This window comes from Pieris napi, chromosome 22 (assembly GCF_905475465.1).
Source record: "Pieris napi chromosome 22, ilPieNapi1.2, whole genome shotgun sequence".
Lineage (NCBI taxonomy): Eukaryota > Metazoa > Arthropoda > Insecta > Lepidoptera > Pieridae > Pieris > Pieris napi.
Window position 1 is genome coordinate 4,129,028 of NC_062255.1, and position 24,513 is coordinate 4,153,540.

The 24,513-nt window shown below is 35.4% G+C and overlaps 1 protein-coding gene across 4 annotated transcripts in view; it reads left to right on the forward strand.

Moving 5' to 3' along the window:
- Positions 1 to 23,744, forward strand: part of LOC125060635 (protein gustavus) — an 89,892-nt gene extending 66,148 nt beyond the window's left edge. For all 4 annotated transcript variants that reach the window (XM_047665609.1, XM_047665608.1, XM_047665606.1 and 1 more), the window contains exons 2-5: positions 15,746 to 16,045; positions 17,933 to 18,194; positions 20,151 to 20,406; positions 21,128 to 23,744. In XM_047665609.1, coding sequence (XP_047521565.1) covers positions 15,855 to 16,045; positions 17,933 to 18,194; positions 20,151 to 20,406; positions 21,128 to 21,264 — 846 coding nt within the window. In that variant the 5' untranslated portion in view covers positions 15,746 to 15,854 and the 3' untranslated portion in view covers positions 21,265 to 23,744. The remainder of the gene's footprint in view (positions 1 to 15,745; positions 16,046 to 17,932; positions 18,195 to 20,150; positions 20,407 to 21,127) is intronic.
- The last annotated feature ends 769 nt before the right edge of the window (positions 23,745 to 24,513 follow it).

The following is a 24,513-nucleotide window of genomic DNA, read 5'->3' on the forward strand; positions in this document are numbered from 1 at the left end:
GCCCTTTGAAGCTCATTGACAAGTATATTTCATCGCTATTTTGCGATGGATATTGCTGAGCGGCAATGTATCTAAAAGCACCATAAACTTGTGTGCTTTAGAGCGGTGGGTATTGATTTTGTGTGACCCAGTGTAGTAACCATATGGCGTCAGATCCACACTTTACAAAATGAGGCCGGCATATGTTGCCGCTTTCACTCCCTGCATCACAATCATTGTTACGTAGTATTCAAAGTTTCAGACTTAATCGCAAACAATCAATACTTCCTATCTATCAATGTTAACTATTGACATGCTGTGTTCACAATGAAACTTGGAATTTCTACAACTATATTTTCTATTGTTGGGTCTTTAATAGAGATTTATATTTTTGTTAGAATTAATATTGTTGAATTAATGTTCTTTCAAATAAATCGAATGGCTTTAGTATGCAAAATATTGATTTGTATTTTCTAATGAGATTAGCCGGGCATGCGTGTGTTTATTACAGTCGGGGGTGGGTTTTTTGTTCACAGCAGCTGGTTAACCCCCAGTAGTGACTCACGTCCTGTATATCTAACCCAGGGTGCGTGTCATTGACCCCACTCGCAGCCCTATACGACACACCATACTTTGCCCTTTGTCTATTATGCTATCCTCCGTTTAGCCCTTTATCTCAATTCTCTATGGTACATTGCAAAAATCGATTGAATCTTTTTGATTTTATTTGGCTTTTCTATTTATAAAGGGTTTCTTTCTGTTACAATTCTCTACCGAAATGGATTTTGATAAATTCTAGCATAGATCGTTAGTACCAAATATAACTGGTATACAATACGCCATACATAATGAAGAATGTAAAGTTTTACGTTCTGCTCAGTTCTCGGCCCATCCGACCACTGCGGTACCGGTTTCCAGCGCAGACTCACAAAGAAAACGAACAAAACAATCACTTTTTTTTACAAACGTGCCACAACATGAAAGGATTCCAAGTTAACTATATTGACTACATCTTCATAAGACTATAGGATAGTTTAACATTATTGTTCTGTTTTGTTTGAAGCATCATAATAGTTATTTTCAATAGGCCAATAGAATTATGTGTTTCAGTTTATTCTAGAGTTTCAAGTATTGCTAAAAGGTTCATTGTTGTGTTTATGTAGCAAGTATATGTCGGAATTGCTGTAGCTGTCTTAAAAATCTGATGACCTTTAAGGTCTCCTTAGATTTCTATATGTATTGTGATCATTTGTTTTTTCTATTAGACAATTAGGTAAACAGCTGACTTTTTGGATCTAAGACATGCTGGTCTCACGAAGTGAAGAAAAACATTCTTCACTTGTATGTGCAAGTGTTAAATGCACATATTATAAAGTCCTGGTCTTGGTGGTCCTTAGGGATAAGAGTCGAACAATGTAGCCGCTAGGCAAATACTCTTACGGCAGATTAAATATTATACCTCTCTCGTAGCTACAAAAGTTGTCTGCGTATAGAACTGCTTTCAAGAAGTAAAGGACAGAAAAACATAATTTTCAATTCTATCAATGGTGAACTTGTTTTAATAGCTTAACTATATGACTATTAATATTGTGGAACATTTTTTTGTTCTATCATCAACAGTTTTCGCAGCGCATGAGATGAAAGATATTTTATGGCCATTTTTTACACCTTGGGTACCATTGCTGTAGTTTCAGCAGGGATCCTTTTTTTTTTTCTTGCAATTAAAATAGCCTATATTAATCAGTGAAAATGTAGCATTTAAATGGTGAAAGAATTTTTTAAATCGGTCCAGTACTTTTGGATCCAAAACGTTACAAACATACTTACATTCAAATCTTTCCTCTTTATAATATTTGTATAGATAACTATTAACATTTGTCATATTTCCAACATCATACGAAAAATCAGCTTAAACATATTCTTTTTAATCTTCAGTTGAATGTGCCTTAACATTAGGCGAGTGACGACTAAGGTAAATAGTAGATGAATTATTCATGTCTGTAGAGCGCTTCGTTCCCAAATCAGACACAGGTATTCCAGGACTGTCATTATCATTTACGGTGTGAATACAACGGGAATATATAGGATAAGGAATTTAAAAAGTTGAAATATATATAACCGAGATTAAATTGTCTAACGTGGACGAATAATTTAAGACAGTACAGTTAAAATATAGACTACTAGCTGGCCTGGCGAACATCGTACCGCCTAGCAGTCGATTCTTTATTTTTTTTTAAATATTTATTCTGCTATTCGGGACACCGGTCTAGCTAGTAAGATAAAAAAAGAAAGTTGATAAGACAACAAATACATTATGTCAAAAAATATAAATTTACCTTCCCGGAACCCCTCCACTAACACTTGAACTTTATGATATGGTATTAAAGTTCAAATTGACTTTTAAGTATTATTACGAATCTTTTGTATAGGAATATAGAAAAGTGTTGTTTTTAGACGTTTTCACTCAATTTTTTTTATTTTTCTCTCCGTAAGAACCATCCTCGTACTTCAAGGAATATTATAAAAAAAAATCAGACAAATCGGTCAAGCCGTCCGTCGTGACAACGGAAAACGGGTTTCATTTTTATATATATAGCTATCTATACTTCCGTATGTCAAAACGTATTTTTACGTACGGGTCACACTTGGCGCTAGGTCTCGTCTATGAATCTGTGGGTTAGAGTCTGGCTAGTGAAAGATAATTGAATTATTTGAAAACTTTCGGATGGCAACACAGAATGTCATTGAATTTCTTAGGTTAGTATGATTTATGGTCTTGATACTTCATGAAATTACTCATTTTTATTTCTATAATATATTTTTTCCGAATAGTTAACAGGTAATAGCCTAAACTTTTTTTTATCTGATGGAATATTTCGTTTCTTTCGGAGGATTTGATTATTCCGAATAAAGTTGTGTTTTATAGCAAATATAGTTTTAGTTTGCATGCAATGCTACTCATTTTAAGTATCAATAGTAAAAGACATACGTATAGTATTTAATTTCATAGAAATACTAATAACTAACTAATAACTATAATATTATTAAAAAAAATAATAAAATAAAAATCAAGTATCAAGTAAATTTAATCCACAAAATATATCAAACTTTTAGGGATACCATACTAATTTTTTTTTTAATTTGCCGCGCTTTTTCGTTATCTTCTTTCATTAGCCAGACTCTAGTGTAGGTGAAACTGAATGATGGCAATCTAAAAGAATGTTTTGACTTAATGTTATATAACCCCGAGTAGGTCAGTCCACAGTGAGCCTCCATCGCGTTCGACAATTAAAATAACATGCATAAATGAGCATACTTATGTTACTGCTGAAACAATTTTATTTCAGTGTTGACTAGGTAATTTTACTAGTTATTTTAGTAGTTAATTGTAGTGGTACATTTAGCGCTGTCGCTATACAAAGGAAAAGCGATGCTAATATCTCGGAATAGAAGAGAAGTTATCGTCAAAGAACGTCAATGTGTTGACCTGTAAAGCGATAACTTTATCTCAATTTTTTTTTTTAAGATAATTCACACCAATTTATCTAGTCCCATGCTAAGCTGGTGAAGCTTGTGTTATGGGTACTAGGCAACGGATATACATACATATTATAGATAGATAGACATATAAATACATATTTAAACACCCAAGACCTAAGCACAACACCAAATGCTCATCACATCGGTGTTCGTCTCAGCCGGGGATCGAACCCGGGACCCATGGATTCGCAGTCAGGGGTACTAACCACTAGACCAATGAGTTGTCGATTTATGAACGTGAAATTATATTTTTGAATTCATTTCTTCTTAATATCAAAATAAAATACTGAAATTAGCTGTTATTAGACTATGTTAACTATAAGAGTGATTTATTTATATGTATAAAGTGTCAAGTTTCGTTAATTTAAAAAAAAAATACATAGTTGCATACACAAACAAACGGATAATACAGCATTGCGTTAAAGCCTACTCAAACAATAACCAGGCGCGGAGGTCATGTTTAAATTGTTTTTACCTTCGGCTCGTTGTTATAACCTATTGTGCGCCAATGTTCAGTCAAACACTCAATGACCCAGTTTCTCCTTCACACTGTCAAAGTTTTATTTCCTCGTTTGAATTTTTTTCAACAATTTTCGCAACTGAATGCAACTTAAATCAATTTACTTGAATCCTTTGTTAACGGTAGGTTTGAATTTGTTTTTGTCTTATGAATGGCGCCGTATTATTTAATGTTATCGGTCTGTGATACGTTGTTGGGTAGGTCCTGACTGTGTATACGGAATAGATTAGAAGAAAGGTAGGGGCATGTATAAATACTGTCACGTGATTAAACAGTCATACTTCATAGATTTTCAATGCCCAGTGGACTGTAAAAGTAGAGGACGGACCTTCAGAAACCTGAGATTTAAAAGTACGGGAAAATAGTTGCGAAGATGAGAGACAAGTGCTAAGAAGTTGGTGGAAGCAAGGGTTCTTCGGAGATCGTGTCGTATTAAATCTTTATATATATAATTCTTCTGTGAGTGTGTATGTCACTGAACTTCTCTCAAACGACTGGACCGATTTTGATGAAATTTTTTGTGTGTGTTCAAGGGGATCTGGGAATGGTTAGATTCACAAATCAGCCCGCCAGATGGCGCTGCAGTCGGTACTTTCATACTTTGGTTTACTAATCGCTTGAAATATCATGCAGGACAACGTCTGTCGGGTCCACTAGTATAATAATATAAACTTAATATTAAATTTTAGTACCTACTCGAAAAGGTTACTTTTTAACTTTTGATGTTATATTTAAACGATCATATTAGATTAATTTAAGTTGTGAATAGGGTATAAGGATCCAAACATATGTGTCTGGGCTTGAACATGAAAAGAAAATACCAATTCTTAAAAGGCCGGCAACGCACTCGCGAGCCCTCTGGCATTGAGAGTGTCCATGGGCGGCGGTATCACTTAACATCGGGTGAGCCTCCTGCCCATTTGCCTCCTGTTCTATAAAAAAAGAAAAAAAAAACCATTTCAATAATCTTTCTTATTGTATATTTATAATTACCATGAAGGGATTATTACTAGGCGTAATGTGGCCAATTTTGAATCAGTTTTATCTAGATAATCGTAAATTTTCGTGACACCTTTTAGGCTCAGGCGTGGCAGCGAAAGCAGCGCTCCCTTGACATGCTACGGCGTTTGCGCATTGCAGTCAAGGCTCGCCACCGGCGCAGGCGCATTACATAAATATTACCTATTACTCATATCATAACATGAGCTATCATCACGCGTACGGTATGTTAGGAATTCATCACAATGATGTTTATACTTTTGTGAATCGTCAGTTGCCTTTTGAGAAGATTGTATTGATTCTTTATTTAATACAATTCCTTTTAAGGAAGTCTTTATACATACATTGACCGTATTCTGATCTTATTTCGAATACAAAGAGTTTGTAAAACTGTTCCTACAACAGTCTACGGGCTGGTCATTGTATGAATTCGAAAATGAAAATAAATGTTGAATTTTAAGTTAATTCTTAAACTTAATTTAATGATAACCCTTGACATGAATGAGTTCATTATTAATATTCCTATTTAGATCTTTTAACAGTTTTCCATGGAGATGTTCATAATTGCTCAGGCCAAGGTCGAAAATGCAGTTACTGACAAGAGATACGCTCAAAAGACCTCCATTTACTCGCTATACACGTCTTGCATTTATAATTTTAATGCTCAGATTTAACATAATCGTGTCAGGCCTATGATGCGGGCTCACAGTGGATAATGAAATAGAAATTTAAAAATATATGTTATAATACTTCACTAATACATTCAGAAACGAGAGTTGGTGCGTACGTCAAAGCATTTTTGATTTCTCTCTCATTTCGACTATGTATTTGCGTGTTGTTCCCACGAGAGCGTGCGTGCTCCTATTTCACCATGCCTCCTGCTGATATAGGACAAATCTTTGTTTTTAATTTATTTTATTATTAGGTATTCATTAACTATTAATTACTTAAGATGTCATGTGCATTTCTTTACACCATGTGTAATGGTTGCAGCTCCTTACAAACATTGTGTGAAAAATACTTGGCGATTATATTTCTTTTTAATATTAATATATATTATTAATATTATTATGTATTACACACTAGCAGCTTAATAAGCTGATGCGCGTGTATTCTGAGATTTGGAGAAACTATCCAATCTATTTTTAAAGGAGTTCAGAGATGATGCACTGATCACACTTTCCGGAAGACTATTCCAGTATATAGTAGCTAAATAATTTATTTGGAGGTTAACTAATACTAAGCATACAATCATTGTGAAAATAATATACTAGAACACATGTGTATTATTTATTAGTTAGTATTAATAGCATAGTTCGCGAAAATAACTTTGTAGGCCCGTTCAGGGCCAGGGAAACCGCTAAGTAGGTTTTTCCTTGACACAAGGCTCTGTTGTAATGTAGCAACTGATACAAGGTTGCAGCGACACGCCCTAGCGATTATTTAATTGTTATTAAAAAGGGACACTTCAGACAGATAATGACGTCACAGTTCAAGCGGCTGTCAGATGTCATATCGCATAATGACAGCGGTCTTTGACAGAAATTAAGTCTTCTGATTAACTTTCTATGTAGTATAATGTGTGTATTGCGTTAAAGAAAGAAAAGGATGTTACCACGGAGACATCCCAATGTTTTAAATTGAAAGCTATCATAACCTTAGAAAATCTAAACTTTTTATGTCTAATGTAATTAATGTCGCACCAACCCAGTGCCATTGGTTACTTTTTATTGTCTATGCACAAATACATCGTTTAACAATACGATCTAACTTAACAGATGAATAAGTAATTTAAGTCTAACCTGATATACTAAAAAGGATATAAGATAAGAAAGTGTCCAATAACACTACTTACAGTCGCTAGACTCTAGATTCTAGGGACTCTATTAAAGGGGAAGACACTCTGTTCTTGTGCACAACTTTTTCCACTTTCACTCTTCATAACACAAATTTTTATGAACTCCAAATCAGACTACATGTTGCTATTACTCATCATCATATAAAGAGGGATGATGAATCGATTGGGGTCGATTTTGGGTCGCAGAGACAGCGATGAGTGAGTGTTGAAGGAATAAAAAGTTTAGATTTTAGCAACTTTATTAAATTTTATTCTTTGTTATATATTATATCGTTAAAACATTCTATCGCCCAAAAGAACGTGATTATTAAAGTATAATAAAATGTGTTTATTCGTTATAACAATGCATTACAATGTGTAAGAAAATACCTGTGTTAGGTTTTCCAGCTCTTCCATACCAAACTTAATACAATCAAAATCGCTTACGATGACATCGTTTAGAATAACATACCGGTTATATTGACCAAAATCAAAGGTTCCGGCTGAATTCTATTGTATTTGGTACTTAATAACAACGTCATCGGTTTTTACGACCAAATATGAGTAGTTTTGACTGTATTTAATTCCATAAGTAAGTTAATATTTTTTTTATTCTTTACAACAACTCCCAACAAAAAGTATTACGTGCCTGAGTGCATGAGTGAGTGTGATGGTGCATTTGTGTGTGTGTGTGTCCCAAGTAATGTTTTAATTATTATCAAGCTATGTAACAAGGATTAGTAAAGTTCACACGAGTTGGTACACGTCGTTTACGCTCATAGTCATCAATATTAATCGAAACATCGTAAGTAAATCATACCGGGGCTTATCAATGAGATTACAAAGTTTGTTCAACTCGCGAATTAGTTTGAGATAAAGGATTTAGGTCGCCCCTTACATATATTTTACGTTCAATGTATCGTTTGGTTATATATGCAATATTACTAGTATATATCTTCATACTACATGTGGTGATGGTGTTACATAGCCTGCCTGTCTTCTTCGGCAAGTCTTAGCACCCGGAATAAGACCTGATATGCCCTTAAATAAGTCGGCCAGGGGATCTTGTGCCTTCCACTCTACCTTTCCATTATTTTCTTATTGATAATAGAATCTACTTCCAAAATCTTTTCACTTCACAGATGTGAGTAGTGAAAGTCTATTCATGGCGCAACAGACCTTTTCTCTGAGTCTGAGTCAAGTGACTTCCAGTATACCGGTCACGACAAGATTCTCCAAGTTACCCGTGCTATATGTCTAAAGACCCTTGAGGTTGCCCCTTGTTGTCTAGTAGTATTTATAGCCGGTATCTTTTCTCGATAAATTGAAAAGAATTCTAAATCGAATAGATTAGTGCACTTAAATAGGTAAGTAATAACTATTGGGAGGAACTTTCTACATTTGTTTCAGGTAAAGTTTTCTGCCAAAACTAGTTGGTTTTTTTTTTACTAACCCCGCGGTCTCGTAATAATTTAACTTATTTACGGACCGTAACTTAAAAATAATCACAATTATTTATTAATTTCATCAATTGGTTGTGACTTCTTAGGTTTTACTGTATTTGAATATTTTAGTAAATATAGTTTAAAAAAACTATAAAACACGCTTTTAAAGCACATCAAACCAGTATTTTTTGTTCATTACCATTTTCAGCCTAAATTATGAATTATTTTTCACTTTTTAGTTTGATGTGCTTTAAAAGCGTGTTTTATAGTTTTTTTTAAACTATATTTATTTTCCACTTTTTAATCCTAGCAGCAATACGTGTTGTCTCAATTTAATCGTATTGCTTTGTGGACTTAAAAAAAATTCATTATTTTTTCGAGATAAACCTATGAAATGATATTGTCGCTGATTCTTTATAAGTATACAAAGTTTGAATTAAATCTGTCCGTTTAAAGTGGGTCAAAATCGAGTCCGAAGGAGTCGGTTACATACATACATACATACAGGTGAAGCTAATATAAAGCGTGCAAAAATAGTTATTAATTTACACTAAATTAACGAAGGAAATGAATAATACATAAGTACAAAGAGTCGGGAAAAGAGTACATTTGATTATGGAAATGTTTTATTTTCTTAAATAACATAACAAAAGATATGTTAAAAGTAACTATTAATTATTGATTAAAATTTACGTTAAAATTCTTGCACGGAATATATTTAACACTAAAACCGCTTTTATCCGGATTTCACAGAAATTGGTTGATCCGCTTCTAAAGGACGTAATTCGCACTTATGCTGAATTATAAAAATCTAATGCGATAAAAACAAGTTGATACCCTAAATCTATAGTATTAGTGGACTTTTTGGCTTAGGAAATAGGTTTTCTATAATCTGCTTTCTTTCTTCTTCTTTTCTTCGGGTGTCACAGTTCAGGCTTAGTCTCGAGTATGAATCGGCCTGTACATTAGCACAGAACCACAAAATATAAATGTCGGAGCAATGGCGCTACTGCCAGCGTGTATGTCACAGGGCTCATTAATTAGCAACGTCAAAATCATTATTTTTTATTTTATGGCACCTTTTTTTCTAAAGGGGTAAGAAGGGGTTGCCTCTTTCGCTTCATCCACTTTCATGACGATCACCATGCATGCTTGTCGGTTATGGGTACTTTTAACTTGTCCCTTCTCTGGTACACATGGCCATGCATTGCATTCTGCATGGCCAGATGGTTTGGCAAGCATTCCCTTTGGTATTATTGTCATTACTTCCTCTTTTAACCGTTAATACATGTACCTTATTCGATTGCAATAACTCTGTCATATATAATTTTAATGAGTTGATTTATCTTATACGCAAGTATGAACTAACAATCTTATATTTTTAACCAATTTGTATTTCAATATCGGGTTTTGTGTTTATATGCTCTTAAAATATGAATCTAAATTTTTATTCTCTGATGAGAAGTATATTTCAAGACTCACCTATTACAGATCGACTATGGGTGAGACCCGTTGCACGTTCTATGGTAAATGTTTTTTGTATTGTTTTATTGCTTGCTTAAGAAGTCAATTCAAGAGATCGATCTGAGTATTGAATGAGATTTCGTAATGTATGGGGCCGGCCCAAAGTTGAAATCTTTCGTAAGACGACCCTTGAGCCGGCACTTTCTCCGCGTTTCGAATGTGAAATGCTCTTTTATGTAAGATTTTTAACTGAACTTTAAACCTGCAAAAATTTATCGCTTTCAGTCTGCCATTGCAGTAATCTGACCTACATACATGGTAAAACAAGTGTTAAGCCAATTTAAGTTTATTGGTACTGAATTAATAGGGGAAAGTAACGAAATTAATAACTAAAGGGAAGCTGTAATTGCCTCGTGGGTGAAAATAATTGTTTACGTTGATTTGGATAATTCCAGTAGGTAGTTTCGCAGAGGGATATATTTTTATCAAACGTCATTATACAACTTTCCAGTTTGATCAAACTGATCGTGTATTTAATATTCTATACATTTTATCTATCGATATAAAAAAAACAACTGTTTATGTATCTGTTTTGTGTCTTTTCTAAAACACGTCGTCGACTTTTGGTTCTAAGGCATGCCGGTTGTGTGCGAATGTAAAATAGACATAGACTGAAAAATGTGCACCGTCAGGATTCAAACGTACGACCTCAGAGTCGCAGGCTAACATTAGGTCAACCCTGCTTTGTCGTTATCACCAGAGAATTATTTTTTTGGTGGTTGTATATATAAATTTTTACTCTTGAACCTCTGAATCGACGTATATGTAAACTAAACAAATCATTCATAGAAATATTGTTTTTAAATCGCCATCGAAGTCTCTTTTACTATTATTACTAAGCCTTTGTTTTATATCCTTACAAATAAAATATTCACAGCACAACAAAAAAAATATATTAAATTGAATTTAGAATAAAGTTTATTGTAGTGTTTGAACACCATCTTGGATATATACCTCCTTCAGCTTATGGCATTCATCTTTGATTTTCGATAGTTGCATATACATGTTTAACAGATAGGAGTTGGGTTTTGATCAGAGCCTTTAGTTAATAATGTGTGCCTAATCGATGTATGAAGCAATTCTCTGATCCAATTATTAATAAATCCGCTCAATTCTCGTTATTCAATCGAGTTCGGACGTTTCAATTTCTGTTGTGTTTTTATTTGAGTTCCGAATTAAACGTTGCCATGTTGCCAATCAAAATTTTATTCTGCATTTAACTGCAGTTTCTTGTTAAGGTTGCATATGAATTTAAGATTGTGAAATGAATGCGTCTTTTTTTGTTTACCTTGGTGTATTTAATAATTGTCGTTTAAATGGTCGGAGCTTTCATTATTTATTGATTTGACACCGTACTAATTTTAATGAAGGTACTTGATATTCTGCTACTTGCTGCTTAGTACATTTAAAGATTTGTCCTTTAATGTCAATTACAACTTGCGCAGTGTTGTAGTGTTGTCAGCGTGTTACTCTCGTCCCTGAGGTTGTAGATTCGATCCCCGCCTGTGCACCAATCGGCTTTCTGTCTATTTAACAATCAAAATTGCTGGCAGTGCCTCGGGCGCATACGAATTTACTCAGAGAAGCACCATTTGCGCGTGTCTTGCGCACCCTAAACACTATTGCTTGTGAGACGGATATATTTAGTTGCACACTGGCTGAATTCACAAGAATTGCATTATTTATAATTAGTTAAAAAAAAGGTTTAGATTTTAAGTTTTTACTTGTTATGTTTTTAGTTTAGTTTTCTATCGTATTAGTAAAAAATATGAGGAAACCCGCATGTCTTAGGTACCAAAACTTGACGGCGTCTTTCAGGCAAATAAGGGTACGGAACGAAATAGATACAACAACAACTTTGAGACCCAAACCAAAAAGGTTCTTAAGCGATCGGTTTATCTACTGATTATTCTTGCTATAGTAATAAATGTCAGAAATAATTTGAGTATTAAATACATTTTGAATCTGTATTCTAAATGCAAAGTAGGTTTAATATGGCCGATGAATATTGGTTTAGTCAATAGTGAGGCTGTAAAGCAGTCAATAAGCTTAAAGTTAACGACGTTTGAGTGCTGGCTCGTTGCCGGCTAACCGCGTTGTTGCCAATGCCAATGGTGTTTAGTATTTACCACTAATCAGGGCCTAGGTTTCAACAGTCGATTAATCTTAATATATATAAATTACGTGTCACGTTGTTTGTCCGCTATGGACTCCTAAACTACCGAACCGATATCAATCAAATTTGCACACCGTGTGTAGTTTGATCCAACTTAAAAGATAGGATAGCTTACATCTGAATTTATACAAGCAATATTATTTTATTGCAAAATATTTGTTTATTATTTGAAAGTCACAATTCTAACAGATGGCGCTGTGTTGAAAGTACCAACGTTTCACATAAGCTACAATTTAATGGCAACCACCAAAAAAGCATGGTGGATTGGTGTTCTCCTGCCGTTTCTCTTGAATAGTTTACTACTATGTAATATAACAAAAATCTTAGCCACAGCAACGCTTGGCCGAGTCTGCTAGTAGACTATAAGATGTAAGACAATTTGTCACGTATTAAACCGATTCTCGGGAAATGTTTCTGGTTGTATAGTACAAAACGATCACCATATCTCCCAATGTAAACAAATCAATGGCGCTACAACCGTTTTAGGTCTGGGCCTCAGATTTCTGTATATGTTTCATGATCATTTGGTAATCAAATAGGCAAGTAGGTGATCAGCCTTCTGCGCCTGACGCCGTTGATTTTTTGGGTCTAAGGCAAGCCAGTTTCCTCACGATGTTTTCCTTCACCGTTCAAGCGAATGTTAAATGCGCACATAGAAAGAAAGTCCATTGTTGCACAGCCGGGGTCAAAGCTACGACCTCAGGGATGAGAGTCGCACGCTGAAGCCACTAGGCCAACACTGCTATATATCTATCTATTTATACATATGTATATGTAGATATATATCTATCCTCCCAATATCTTCCTTATTATTTTTCATTTCACTGTTAACATATGTTTTCATTGCTTTGCTCTGTTCCATTAGTTTTGTCTGTGTAATTTGATGTCTTGTGCACTTCTTGCGCTCGGCAAAGATCACTCGGAGCCAGTTGCCCATCTTTTTATTTAATTATTTTAATTGTACCGTATTTCTGTGTTACTGCAACGAAATCTAAAAGATTAAAACTAAACTTTTTTTGAGTTAGTAAGAGATTTTATTATTAAGGTTCTGTCGTTTGTCCCTTGGACGTCTTATTAACAATTTTACATGTAAATTGAAACGTTTGAAAATCACCAACATATGTTGCACAGCGTGGTATTTAAACATGTAAATGTTAAATGTGGCTCGATTTCCTCTGGCGTTGCTATCTTAGCAAGTGTAACTAAAATATTTACCCGTGCGGTGTGCAGCGAACGATCGTCATTTGTCTAGTTCATTGTTCGTTGGCAGTTGGCACACGCTAATGTAGTCGGCCTAGCAACGCTCCAATCCATTCACCTCTCACCGAGCGTGAACGGTTATGTTGAATACTGCCGCACCCGGTCCAACGTTTACTTTTCATATTCCAATTTTAAAACTTATCGATAGCACCTGACAAGACGTTTCCCACGATACAAATCGTGATTATGAGTCATCGACCTTTTTTGTTACAATTCCAATGAACTGAATTACTTCATCGGATTTTTCAATTATTCAAATCATTAGTAGTGGCAGTGTTTAGACATAGAAGCGTTTTCAATTGATCACGTGGTGAACGTCTGTTTATTTTCCTAACGTCACGTCAAATGATGAGGTGATGTACATTTTATTACTTTGTTTTGTATCATGAGTTGTGGAACAAACGGGTTTCAAAAGAATTGTCGTTTTGGTTGAAGAGGTTTGCTGTCGGAGTTAACGCGACATCAGTACATTCACTACCTTTCACTTCCTGCTTTTATTTACCGCTCTATTCAGACTGGCCTTGCATACCTTCTCGGCAACCCTTCGTTAAACCGTATACGTCTAACACCATACAGACAATAGGTTAGCAATTTTTGGAATTGATTTCCTATTATGATTTGCAATTACCCGATGACATCACGGTGGCAAAAAGTCGAATGTTTTAGATGTGGTTTTCGTGGCGTGTGTTAGAACCCAGGGCCGCGGTAACCTTGGCTTTTGAGCGGCGACTTTCACGGTTAGACCGCTTACATAAGATGGACGCTCGTGTCAAAGACGAGCGCTATCTGCTATGATGACATCGCCATTCACTTAACACTGGAAAACCGGTTTTTTAATGTCACGTAATTGCTAGCATAAGTCAATATGAATATAGATATATTAGCTGACCCGGCAAACGTTGTTTTGCCATTTATATTATTTCTAGGAAACGTTTTTTTTTTTGTTCAATAAGATTTAAGATTATAGCAGATTATTTATCTGCTATAATAAAAAATAGGGGTTGATTTTCTTTTTTTTTTCTTTTTCTGCGGTTATTTGCAATTAGCCCCAAGGCTATGAGCGAATTTTTTCTGTGGTGCTGTCATGTGGAGTGACTTCCCATTGGAAGCATCTACTCGTCTTCTGTCTAGAGCTACTGCCGGTCTTTTAGCTCTAGAATATGGTGACGTTTTAGTCGACTCACATACTGTCTAATGGTGAGTTGGCGAGCAAGTTCATTCGGGTGACAGCTTAACCGCTCTTTGTATTTAGCTGCCAGTCTCCGAATTTCCTCTTTGATAGTTCTCATTTTAAGGTGTTTGTGAACTTCGTTGTTGGTTAATAAAAAATAAAAAATTTTTTTTTATCTAAAACATAAAAATAAGACTCTTTACTGAGTGCATAAAAAATTTCATAAGAATCGTTCGAGCCGTTTCGATGGAGTATGGGAACATTGTGACACGAGAATGTTATATATTAGATATTGATTCAATAAAGGTACGTCAGTATTCGACTTTTAAACGCCATGTCATTATTTAACCGGTCTGTAAGTGACTTAGCCGAACCGGCAAAGTGCTTAGACGTTTTTAATGTGTAACACGTCAGTAGTTAATCTATTGACGGTTTTTTAATAGATTTATGAATATATTATGAAATTGAGTCAGTTTTTTATAATAAGACCGTAAATGTATTATTTTCGAATAAGACATCAATATAACCAATTGTTTGATTGTCTCGTAGTGGATCATGCTATATTGATTGTTCTTATATAAGTACCGATATAGTTAAAGTTTAAGTAGAATAATTTGTCAATGGTTAAGACTCCCAATATAACATAATTCTCTAAGGGGGCGTCCATAAATTACGTGAGGTGTTTAAGGGGGGAGGGGGTCGAGGAAAATCTCATTTAATCTTACGATGGAGAGAGGGGGGTCTCGGCAAATATCACGCAATTTTTTTTCTGATTGAAAAAAAAATAAGGAAAACGGTTGACCCTAAAGGCCATCTCTGCAACTTCCCGCTAACTCCATACCTAAACTCTCAACATTTCACTTTGTTTTAGTCGTAAATAAAAGCACGAAGCAATTTTTTTTCTTTTTACAATAACAATCCAACGCGTTTACGTAAGAAACCCAAATTTTGAAAAATCTCACGTGAGATTGGGGGATGGGGGAGGGGGTTGAATAAAATCTCACGACATCTCACCAGGGGGGGAGGAAGGTACAAAAAAATTAAAAAAAACACCTCACGTCACTTATGGACGCCCCCTAACAGACACATTTAACAGCTCCTTATATTGTCTTCTTGTAATCTTCTTTCTTTCTTTTATAATGGGCACGGAATTGTTATGTAATATAAACATGTTTTTAGGTTAAATAAACTCAAAGCACTATTCGTTATCTCTAAGTATAGAAAGTTAGTTTTGAAAATAGACAAAAGGCTGTTGTAGTGACATTTGTTTAACGTATACTTTGTAAAATTCCAGGTACAAGAGCGGGGAGCGCTCAGTGAGGGGCGGGGGCGGTGGCGGGGAGGAAGGGCGGCGCGGCGGCCTCAAGGCGCTGCCGAAGCGCGCCCGAACCCGCTGCAGGGTAATGAACATGGGGCAAAAGCTCTCCGGCGGTGTTAAGTCCGTGCCCCGCGAGTGCACGGCCCCCTTCAAAGCAGTGGTGGCGAGGGAACTAGCCCCGGAGCCGCCGAGACCAGCGAGGCTCGACGCGTTGTTGGATGCGCCGCCCGCCCATCCTGACACGCAAGTCAAGCATGCCTGGAACCCAGATGACAGGTAATTTTTTTTTTATAGAACAAAAACGGCATCTGATGGTAAGTGATACCACCGCCCACGGACACTCTCAATGCCAGAGGGCTCTCGAGTGCGTTGCCGGCCTTTTAAGAATTGGTACGCTCTTTTCTTGAAGGACCCTAAGTCGAATTGGTCATAAAATACATACATAAGGCTGATAGAGGGGATTTTATTGACACACATGTCTTAAACATTTAGTTTCGGATAAATATCGAAAAACGTATCTGTTGGCATGTACGTATTACTATGGCCAGACAAGTTTTGTTAAATGCTCTTCAGCAAATGTCTCAAAGAGATATCGTGGGAAGGATTGAGGTCTCACCTGCCTTACCTGCTAAGTGCTAACTATTGTCACGGAAAGTTACCCTATGAAATTTCTTGCATATCATGCTTTACAATATTCTCTATGAAAACAGGTACCACGTCATTATTAATGGTTTTGACAAATATTGCGCAATCGCATATGAAATTATTATAATACGCAAATATGGATTACGTTTCGTTTGTTCCACCTCTAATAATTCATCGGGTTTATCGCGTTAATACGTAAGAATCGAGTACCACACTCTCTTCAATGTTTTACATATAATATTTCACGTTTGACATAACACCAAGTTCTCACGAGCGGAATGCGTTAAAACTACTTCTTAGGCAGTCACCGTCTTTTAAGCGGATATTTATATTGACTCAAACACTGAACACACTGCGCATCCGAGTCAACTCGAACTTAAAGTTTTTAATTACACAATATATGAAGTTTGTGTTCGGTTCAGTTTTCCTTTGTCTTTGCAGCTAGTATGTAATAATTCGCTCTACGAAATGACATATCAAAAACATAACTTTAATTGCGATGCGCTCATCTAGTTTCACTTTTAATAAAATACCTATTGGCTATAAGCGAAAAAAAACTTTCAAATTATTGTTCTATAGATAAATAATTTGTATTGATTATCTCTGGTACTTGAAATATAGAGCTCGGTGGTTAGTAATCGGTATCAACAGCAATGTTCGATTTTTTAAAAATGACATTCTCCTAGCACACTCGTGTTATTTGAATTGAGAATTTCCGTTAAACCTTGTACAAAGAGAAAAGTCACTCGAATATTTGGCCACTTCCCACTACACAATACCATTGTGTGTTCCCCTTCACTATTGTACCTAAGAAAAAGAATTATTTGTATGCGTTCACAAATGTGTCCTTGCCGCTTGCCATTTAACAGCCAATTCTCCTCATGCGTATTTGGCAGTACAAGGTTGTCTTATCGATAAAGTCGTAGGTCAATGGGTCTTCGTTTCGTAATTAATTCACAATAATTTCATATTGGTGATAAACCAATGGAACATAATTTATATTACACGAATACGATAGTAATTTTAATGACAGCTGTGCTAATTAATTTTAATAAATAATAAATCGATTAGGATGATTTCCTCTCGTTTAGGAAAACCTTTTTGTGCCGAAATTCATCCAAATATCAAATGTGTATGTAGATTATCTGTCTGTGGTATTGTCTGATTATTTAAAATACTTTGTTAATTAAGTAGTCTTAATATACTGATGAATTTAAAAAAAATATGTCGTTTTCTTCGTTCGATTTGTTCACTGTTTGTTCACACAAAATCAAAAGATAACAACAATAGGTCCAAAATGTAGATTTTTAGGGCAAGGGCTATATGCCAAATTAAATTAATTTAAATATCTGCTTAAGGGTGGTGGACTTAAAAATATTACCACGACACAATCCTTTAAGACACACAACTTTTTATATAATACCTGATTACATCACGATGACAATATTTTGTTCCATGTCAGGGGAATTTTTATCTGCGCGTTTCCATCCATCCTAACTCTCTCCAATCAATTTTCAGGTCGCTAAACATATTCGTGAAAGAAGAAGACGCGTTAACCTTCCACCGGCATCCAGTAGCCCAAAGTACGGATTGCATCCGTGGTAGAGTCGGCTATTCACGAGGGCTTCACTGTTGGGAGGTGGTATGGCCCGCGAGGCAGAGAGGCACGCACGCAGTAGTCGGTGTGGCAACATCGCACGCGCCGCTACACTCTGTCGGCTACCAGAGCCTGGTGGGTGCGACGGATCAGAGCTGGGGATGGGATCTTGGTAGGAATAAGGTAATTCAATTTGTTTTTTTTACACTTCGTAGCAGTTTCGTACTGGACAATTAAAATAATTAAATAAAAAGAAGGGCAACTGGCCTTATCGCTTTCGAGCGGTCTGTTCTAGGCAAGCACTGTGAAAAAAAAATTAAATTAGGTAAGGTGAGCTCAAGAAGTACAAAACTACATATTAAGACATATTATTTATTTATTTGGAAATAAATACTCTAATATTCTCTTGTATTTCATTGTATGTATTTACTATAACTTTAATATTCTTAAAATGACTTAAACAAAACTAATGGAACAAGCTTTTTATCCCTTTTAAGAGTGATTTGAATTTCGAATTAGGTTTAATCACCAAAAAGATCCTTTCTTAATTTCTTATAAAGGTGATAAAAAGTAGAGTATACCTCGAATGACACAATTTTAAACTCGAATGACCCTCGCTCCACTTTGGATTCAAAATACACTCTTATCTTAAAAATATTGGTTTGCTTCTTTGGCACGCAATTTACTATTGTATATGGACTGCAAGGTTAAGAAATCCGTAATTTTCCGCAAAAGAAAAGGAAATATTTTTCGTTAAGATTCGAATTTTGGACAAACTATTCAAACTCAAAAAATATTTAGTAAAACAAGTTCTTTCTAAATGTTTTAGTATAATAAATTACAGTATAATGGTATATTAAAACGCACGTTCTATTACATAATATAAGAAAAGTGATGTTTACTTAGTAGATTATGAACTAGCCTTGAGTCAGGCGATAGCATGCACATAATTCAACTATTAAAATGTGTTTAATACTTCAACTACAATCTTGTAACAACAAATTATTTACAATTTACCTTGTATTCACAAGAGTTGACAGATCTGTTACAAAAATGCTCCACATAAAAATAAATAAATAAATCAGTGGCGCTACAACCTTTTTAGATCTGGGCGTCAGATTTCTGTATCCGTTTCATGATCATTTGTCAATTTAATATGCAAGTAGTCGATCAGACTCCTTTGCCTGACGTCGTCGACTTTTTGGGTCTAAACCAAGCCGGTTTCCTCACGATGTTTTCCTGCACCGTTGGTTAATGCGCACATAGATAGCAAGTCCATTTGTTGTTGTCTATGTACAGCCGGCGATCGAACCTACAACCTCAGGGATGAGAGTCGCATGCTAAATACACAAATTGGAAAAAATCAACACCATACGAACTGTAAAGGGAATGTCAATTGATAAAACTTTAGTTGTGATAGTATTTATTTCATTCTCATCATATGTGCCTTCTATTCCATGAATATTTGATTTTGTTCTTGGGTCGCGTACTTCGTTACTGAAGGTCATGTTGGTGTTGCATATCTGCCTCCATTCCCCCCTGTCTCCCTTAAGCCTTAGCGCCTCTGTAATAATGTAAGGATCTGAACTTGGTTGTTCCTTTATTATCTTTCGGACAATGTAAAATCCAAAATCTTCTGATATATGCTATCTAGTACAGTAAAAGTCTAATTCCAATGGCGCTACAAGTCTTTATCATTTAGGGCCACCATCTTGTCAAACTTTTCTTTGCAAGGAGGCGATCTGCCAGCGGTGACACTCCATAGTAGTTTATACTAAGATTTTTTCTTGTGTCTTTACTAAGACGTCATGGAACATTACAATCTAACTTAAGACTAATAAGTAATTAAAGTCTAACCTAATTTACTATTAAGGATTTTAACATAAGAAAGTGTCCAATAACATTACTTACAGTCTCTATTAAAGACACTCTGTTCTTGAGTTCTATTTTTTTTTTTTCATTCACTGTGTAGCACTTTATACTAACGTACACTATCACTTAATCACTAGTTTAAATGGTTTTCTGTCTTTTAATTACGCCCGTGGTGTCAAGGAGTTGATTAGCCTTGAGATAATACTAATAATAGTGTACATGGAAAGTATCAGTGCAAAATTTAATTTTTAATTTTGTTCTCTTCAGGTGTACCACAATGCGAAAGGCACAGGCAGCAGTGGTACCACGTATCCGGCTCTCTTACGACCGGATGAACAATTCCTAGTACCGGACCGATTACTAGTGGTCCTTGATATGGATGAAGGCACTCTGGCCTTTTGTGCTGATGGTCGTTACTTGGGCGTGGCAGCTAGAGGTCTCCGCGGGAAGACACTGTACCCCATAGTTTCCGCTGTATGGGGACATGCCGAGATCACTATGAAATACATTGGCGGGCTCGATCGTGAGTATATTTCAGTATTATAACTATTTGCGAGATAATTTTGATATTTATTGAAGTCTAATTATCAAATGTAATGTCAATATTCAGTCAAATCATATTATCAAGATGAATGCATAGTTTAATTGGTGTAATTAATTATATATAATACTAGCTTCTACCGCGAACTTCGTTTCTCCTTATTGTATTTTTTATTTAGCCTACCTTTTTAGTACATACCAACATGGAACATTTTGCTATGCTACCCCAGAATGTTTCGGTTTTCTGGAATGAAAACTTTTTAGGTTTTTGTCTGTGAATTTTTCTCTATGTAAACCTCCAGAGTTCAAGTCATAAGATTTTAATTAACCAATAAAAAATAGGGGTTGATCGTAAAGGGGTGAAAATTAAGGGTTGTAATTTTGTATGCTGTATCATAAAAAAAGGGATGGATTAACATTTAGGGGTTTGAAAGAAAGATAGTAGTCGATTCTCAGACTTACTGAATATGCATAAAAATTTTCTTAAGAATCAGTCGAGCCATTTCGGAGGAGTATGGGAACAAACACGAGAATTTTATATATTATTTTTGATTCTATATATGTGTAATAACTTTATAACTAAAGTTTTAATCTTATCTTGTTAAATCACCGTAATCATCTAATTAGGCTATTGTCCTCATATTGACCCATAAACTCTCGTAAATTTTTAATATAGTATTTTAAACAGCAAAATCTCTTTTCAGCCGAACCGCTCCCACTAATGGAGCTCTGCAGACGCGTGATAAGACAGCGCGTGGGTCGGAGCCGGCTCAGGGCTGCGGCCTCTCGCCTCGCTCTGCCCCCGGCCCTCACCGCCTACCTCCTCTACCGGGCGCCGTAGCACACACCCCCACACACACACGCGCGCGTGCTGACACAAAACGTGACGTCACGTGGCGTGCACGCACACACGCACGCGAGTGACGTACACGTGAACTTGCAAGCACGCTCTGACCGCCTCAACCGACCGAGCCCTGTAACACTCGTCCGTGGACGTTGAAGTACCGCCATTACTGCAGAGTTTGTGAAAAAACATTTATTTACCGAAACAGTGGGGTTATGTTTGATTTTGTGTTTCAAAGAAAAAACTTTATGATAAAAAACTCGCAATTTTTTTTTATATTTCATGGTGGTACTGGCGGTGAAGCGTGTGACGTCACAATCGATTTTCGTTGCATAGTATAAAGTTCTTAAAATACCGTATATGAGAAACCGGTATTTTGTATTGAACTTACATTTGGCTTTATATATTTAAGCAGCGTTCATTTCGTGCAACACGTGCAACGGGGTTAAAACGCTATTAAACTAAATAGAAGACATGACAGCAAAGTTGAGTTTTAAAATTTAAAAACTACAACAAATGCGTTTTAATCCGGTAGTTTTAGTTTCTCACATACGGTGTTTTCAAAAAGCGCATAGGCCATACAATGTATAATAGCGATGACATAATTACAAGTGTTTAGATGTAAAGCTGTGCCTACAAAATACACGAGCTACCTACAAGCAAGTAACGCTAAAACCCATAATGAAGTTGTCCTTACATTGCTAATTTATTCATTTATATATTTTTCATGCTTTTCAATAGCAGTGTGGAGACAACCAGTCGAACCTTGATAAGACTAAACTGAAAGATTTTTTGCCAAAAAAGGAAGAAAAGCCCGGGTCACGTGACCCGCGAATAATGTATGGAAATGGTCACGTGACTGCTTTTATTAAATTGAAAGCGAAAAAAAATTTTTATGGAATTTATTACTCCCGATTTCTATATCGATGATACAGACAACATACTTAGATTATTCTATAGAACCCCTATTTCTGACTTTATAGATATCTACTAACTATTACTACTCGTATCCTCGATATAGGAACTGGTAAAATCATTTTCCATATGTTATTTCTCGAAGGTTTTTCTTTCTTTAGGAAGGTTCGATATTTAAAATCGCTTTCGTTCCAATCCTCTTAGTAATATTATAGCATAATTTCGATTCGATTAATTGATACATTGTCTCGATTTTTTATTTTTATATTGTCTGTGATAGTTATACTTTAAATGGATGACAGTTTAAAAATATAAATACACAACCGATTTTTTACAATTTTATATTGCTTTTTGTGGTAGACTTAAGTTAGACGCGACACTGAAAATTACCAAAACTTATTTAATTTTTCAATTTTCAATACGATCTCAGTATGGGGTCTGCATCTAGTCATGCAGGAATCGTATTTTAAGAAATATCCGCTCGCCTCGGAACAGCGATTGACATTTGACTTTGAGTTTGAAAATGGAACGCGCTCGAGTGAAGGTCGCTCCCAGAGTTGCCAGCGTTAAAAATAAGAAATGTCATTGTTTATCTTATAGTACTACAGGCCAGTTTAATCGTTGGCGATAATACTATGTTATATTAAGTGACTGGTTTATTTTAGTTTAGGTGATTAATTCCTATTGTAAAATGGTGTGAGTGTGATGTATATATTATCCGGCTACGCATACTCGAATCGTTAATCGCCGATTTTAATATCGTTTAGTAATTTCGAGTTAGACTTCATGACGTCTTCTGTTGTGACATAAGATTAGGTATAAACGCAATAAATTAATGAGAATAGTATTTTTAAAGCACGATACTAATCGAAATGTCAGCCATTTTCGATCCAAATTAGTTATTATGAACGTGTAAATTAAGTACTTCCATTTTAATAGATTTCTTTCGTAGGATATGTCGCATGTGTAGACCAGCGCGGGCCCTCGGCCGGTATTCATTTCGGCTATTCATATTTTATATGCTATGATTTTGTGTGATTTATTTTGAGCGATGTGAATATCGGTTCTGGGGTAATCATGAAACTGCCAAATGCGAATTGTACGTATGGTGTATGATTGTGTGAGTAATGCGGCGTGTGTGTGTTAGAATGATAATTTTCGTTGTGTAAGAGATAATAAACATGGGTAATGTAAAACACCAAACGACGCATTGTTGGAATCCTTTGAGATGCTCTCACGACCAAGACTTTGCATTTTTTTTTGCATCTTTATATCAGCGTTTAGGCGCCCGAAAGGATTGTACACATTAATTCAATATTATTTGAGTTCTATGAACAGCAGTTAGTCCTGTATATAAAATAAACATCGTTTGCGGAGTTCAATGACTTTATTAATAAGTGAAAATGCATTTTAGTTTTATAAGTTGTAGGCAATATTTTTAAAGTCATGTCTAAACAGATTTCAGATTGGTATTCGAATCTCTTAGATACAATGATTGAGAAATAGCAAAACAATTGGATACATAAATATAACTGGTTAAGAAATAAAATGATACGAAATTAGATAATGTTTTTTTATTATTTTCCCAATAAATTCAAATTCCGCAGTACATTTTGAACTAAATTGTATATTTATATATAATTTACTGTATGTTAAGATTAGATGCTAAGCACTTTGTTAAGGCAAGATTTTGTTTTTCTTACAAACAAACAAAAGCTAAATATCATAGCCTGATGATCACGTAACATTCTTAAAGAAATATCATTGCATGAACAATACGTAAAATAAACTTACGATAGTATGGAAAACCTGAGCAGTGCTTCGTGGGTATATATCTAAACCAAAGTCCAACGAGCCAATCCAGAACCCATATATTATATTGTAAATTTAGTCTAAATGCGTTCGAACTGTCATTAATTATGTATAACTAGAAGTTGGAGCATGTACTCCAAAAATAATATCCATTTTCACAAATGTAGTTTTGGATAATTTATTGCATTAGAAAATGTAAGCGAATCCAAGAAGTCCTTTAAGGCGAAATATTATGTATATGCAGCATCTGTGGCATTAATTTTAGTTGACATACCATTATATTTTATTGACACATAATAAAGATCAAAGACAAACCATAAGCAATAATTGGCTTTCAAAATTAAGAATTTGACAGTAATAACTAATAAGCTAGTGATTGACACAGCTTCATGGTCTTTTCACCATAGACAATTCAGCTACATGACATTCACCCTACCATAAAGTCTTACAGGTAAGGTGGTGGACGTCAATTTTTGCCTGAATGCCGCAAGGGTTCATCGCTTAGAGCTAAGTCTTTGG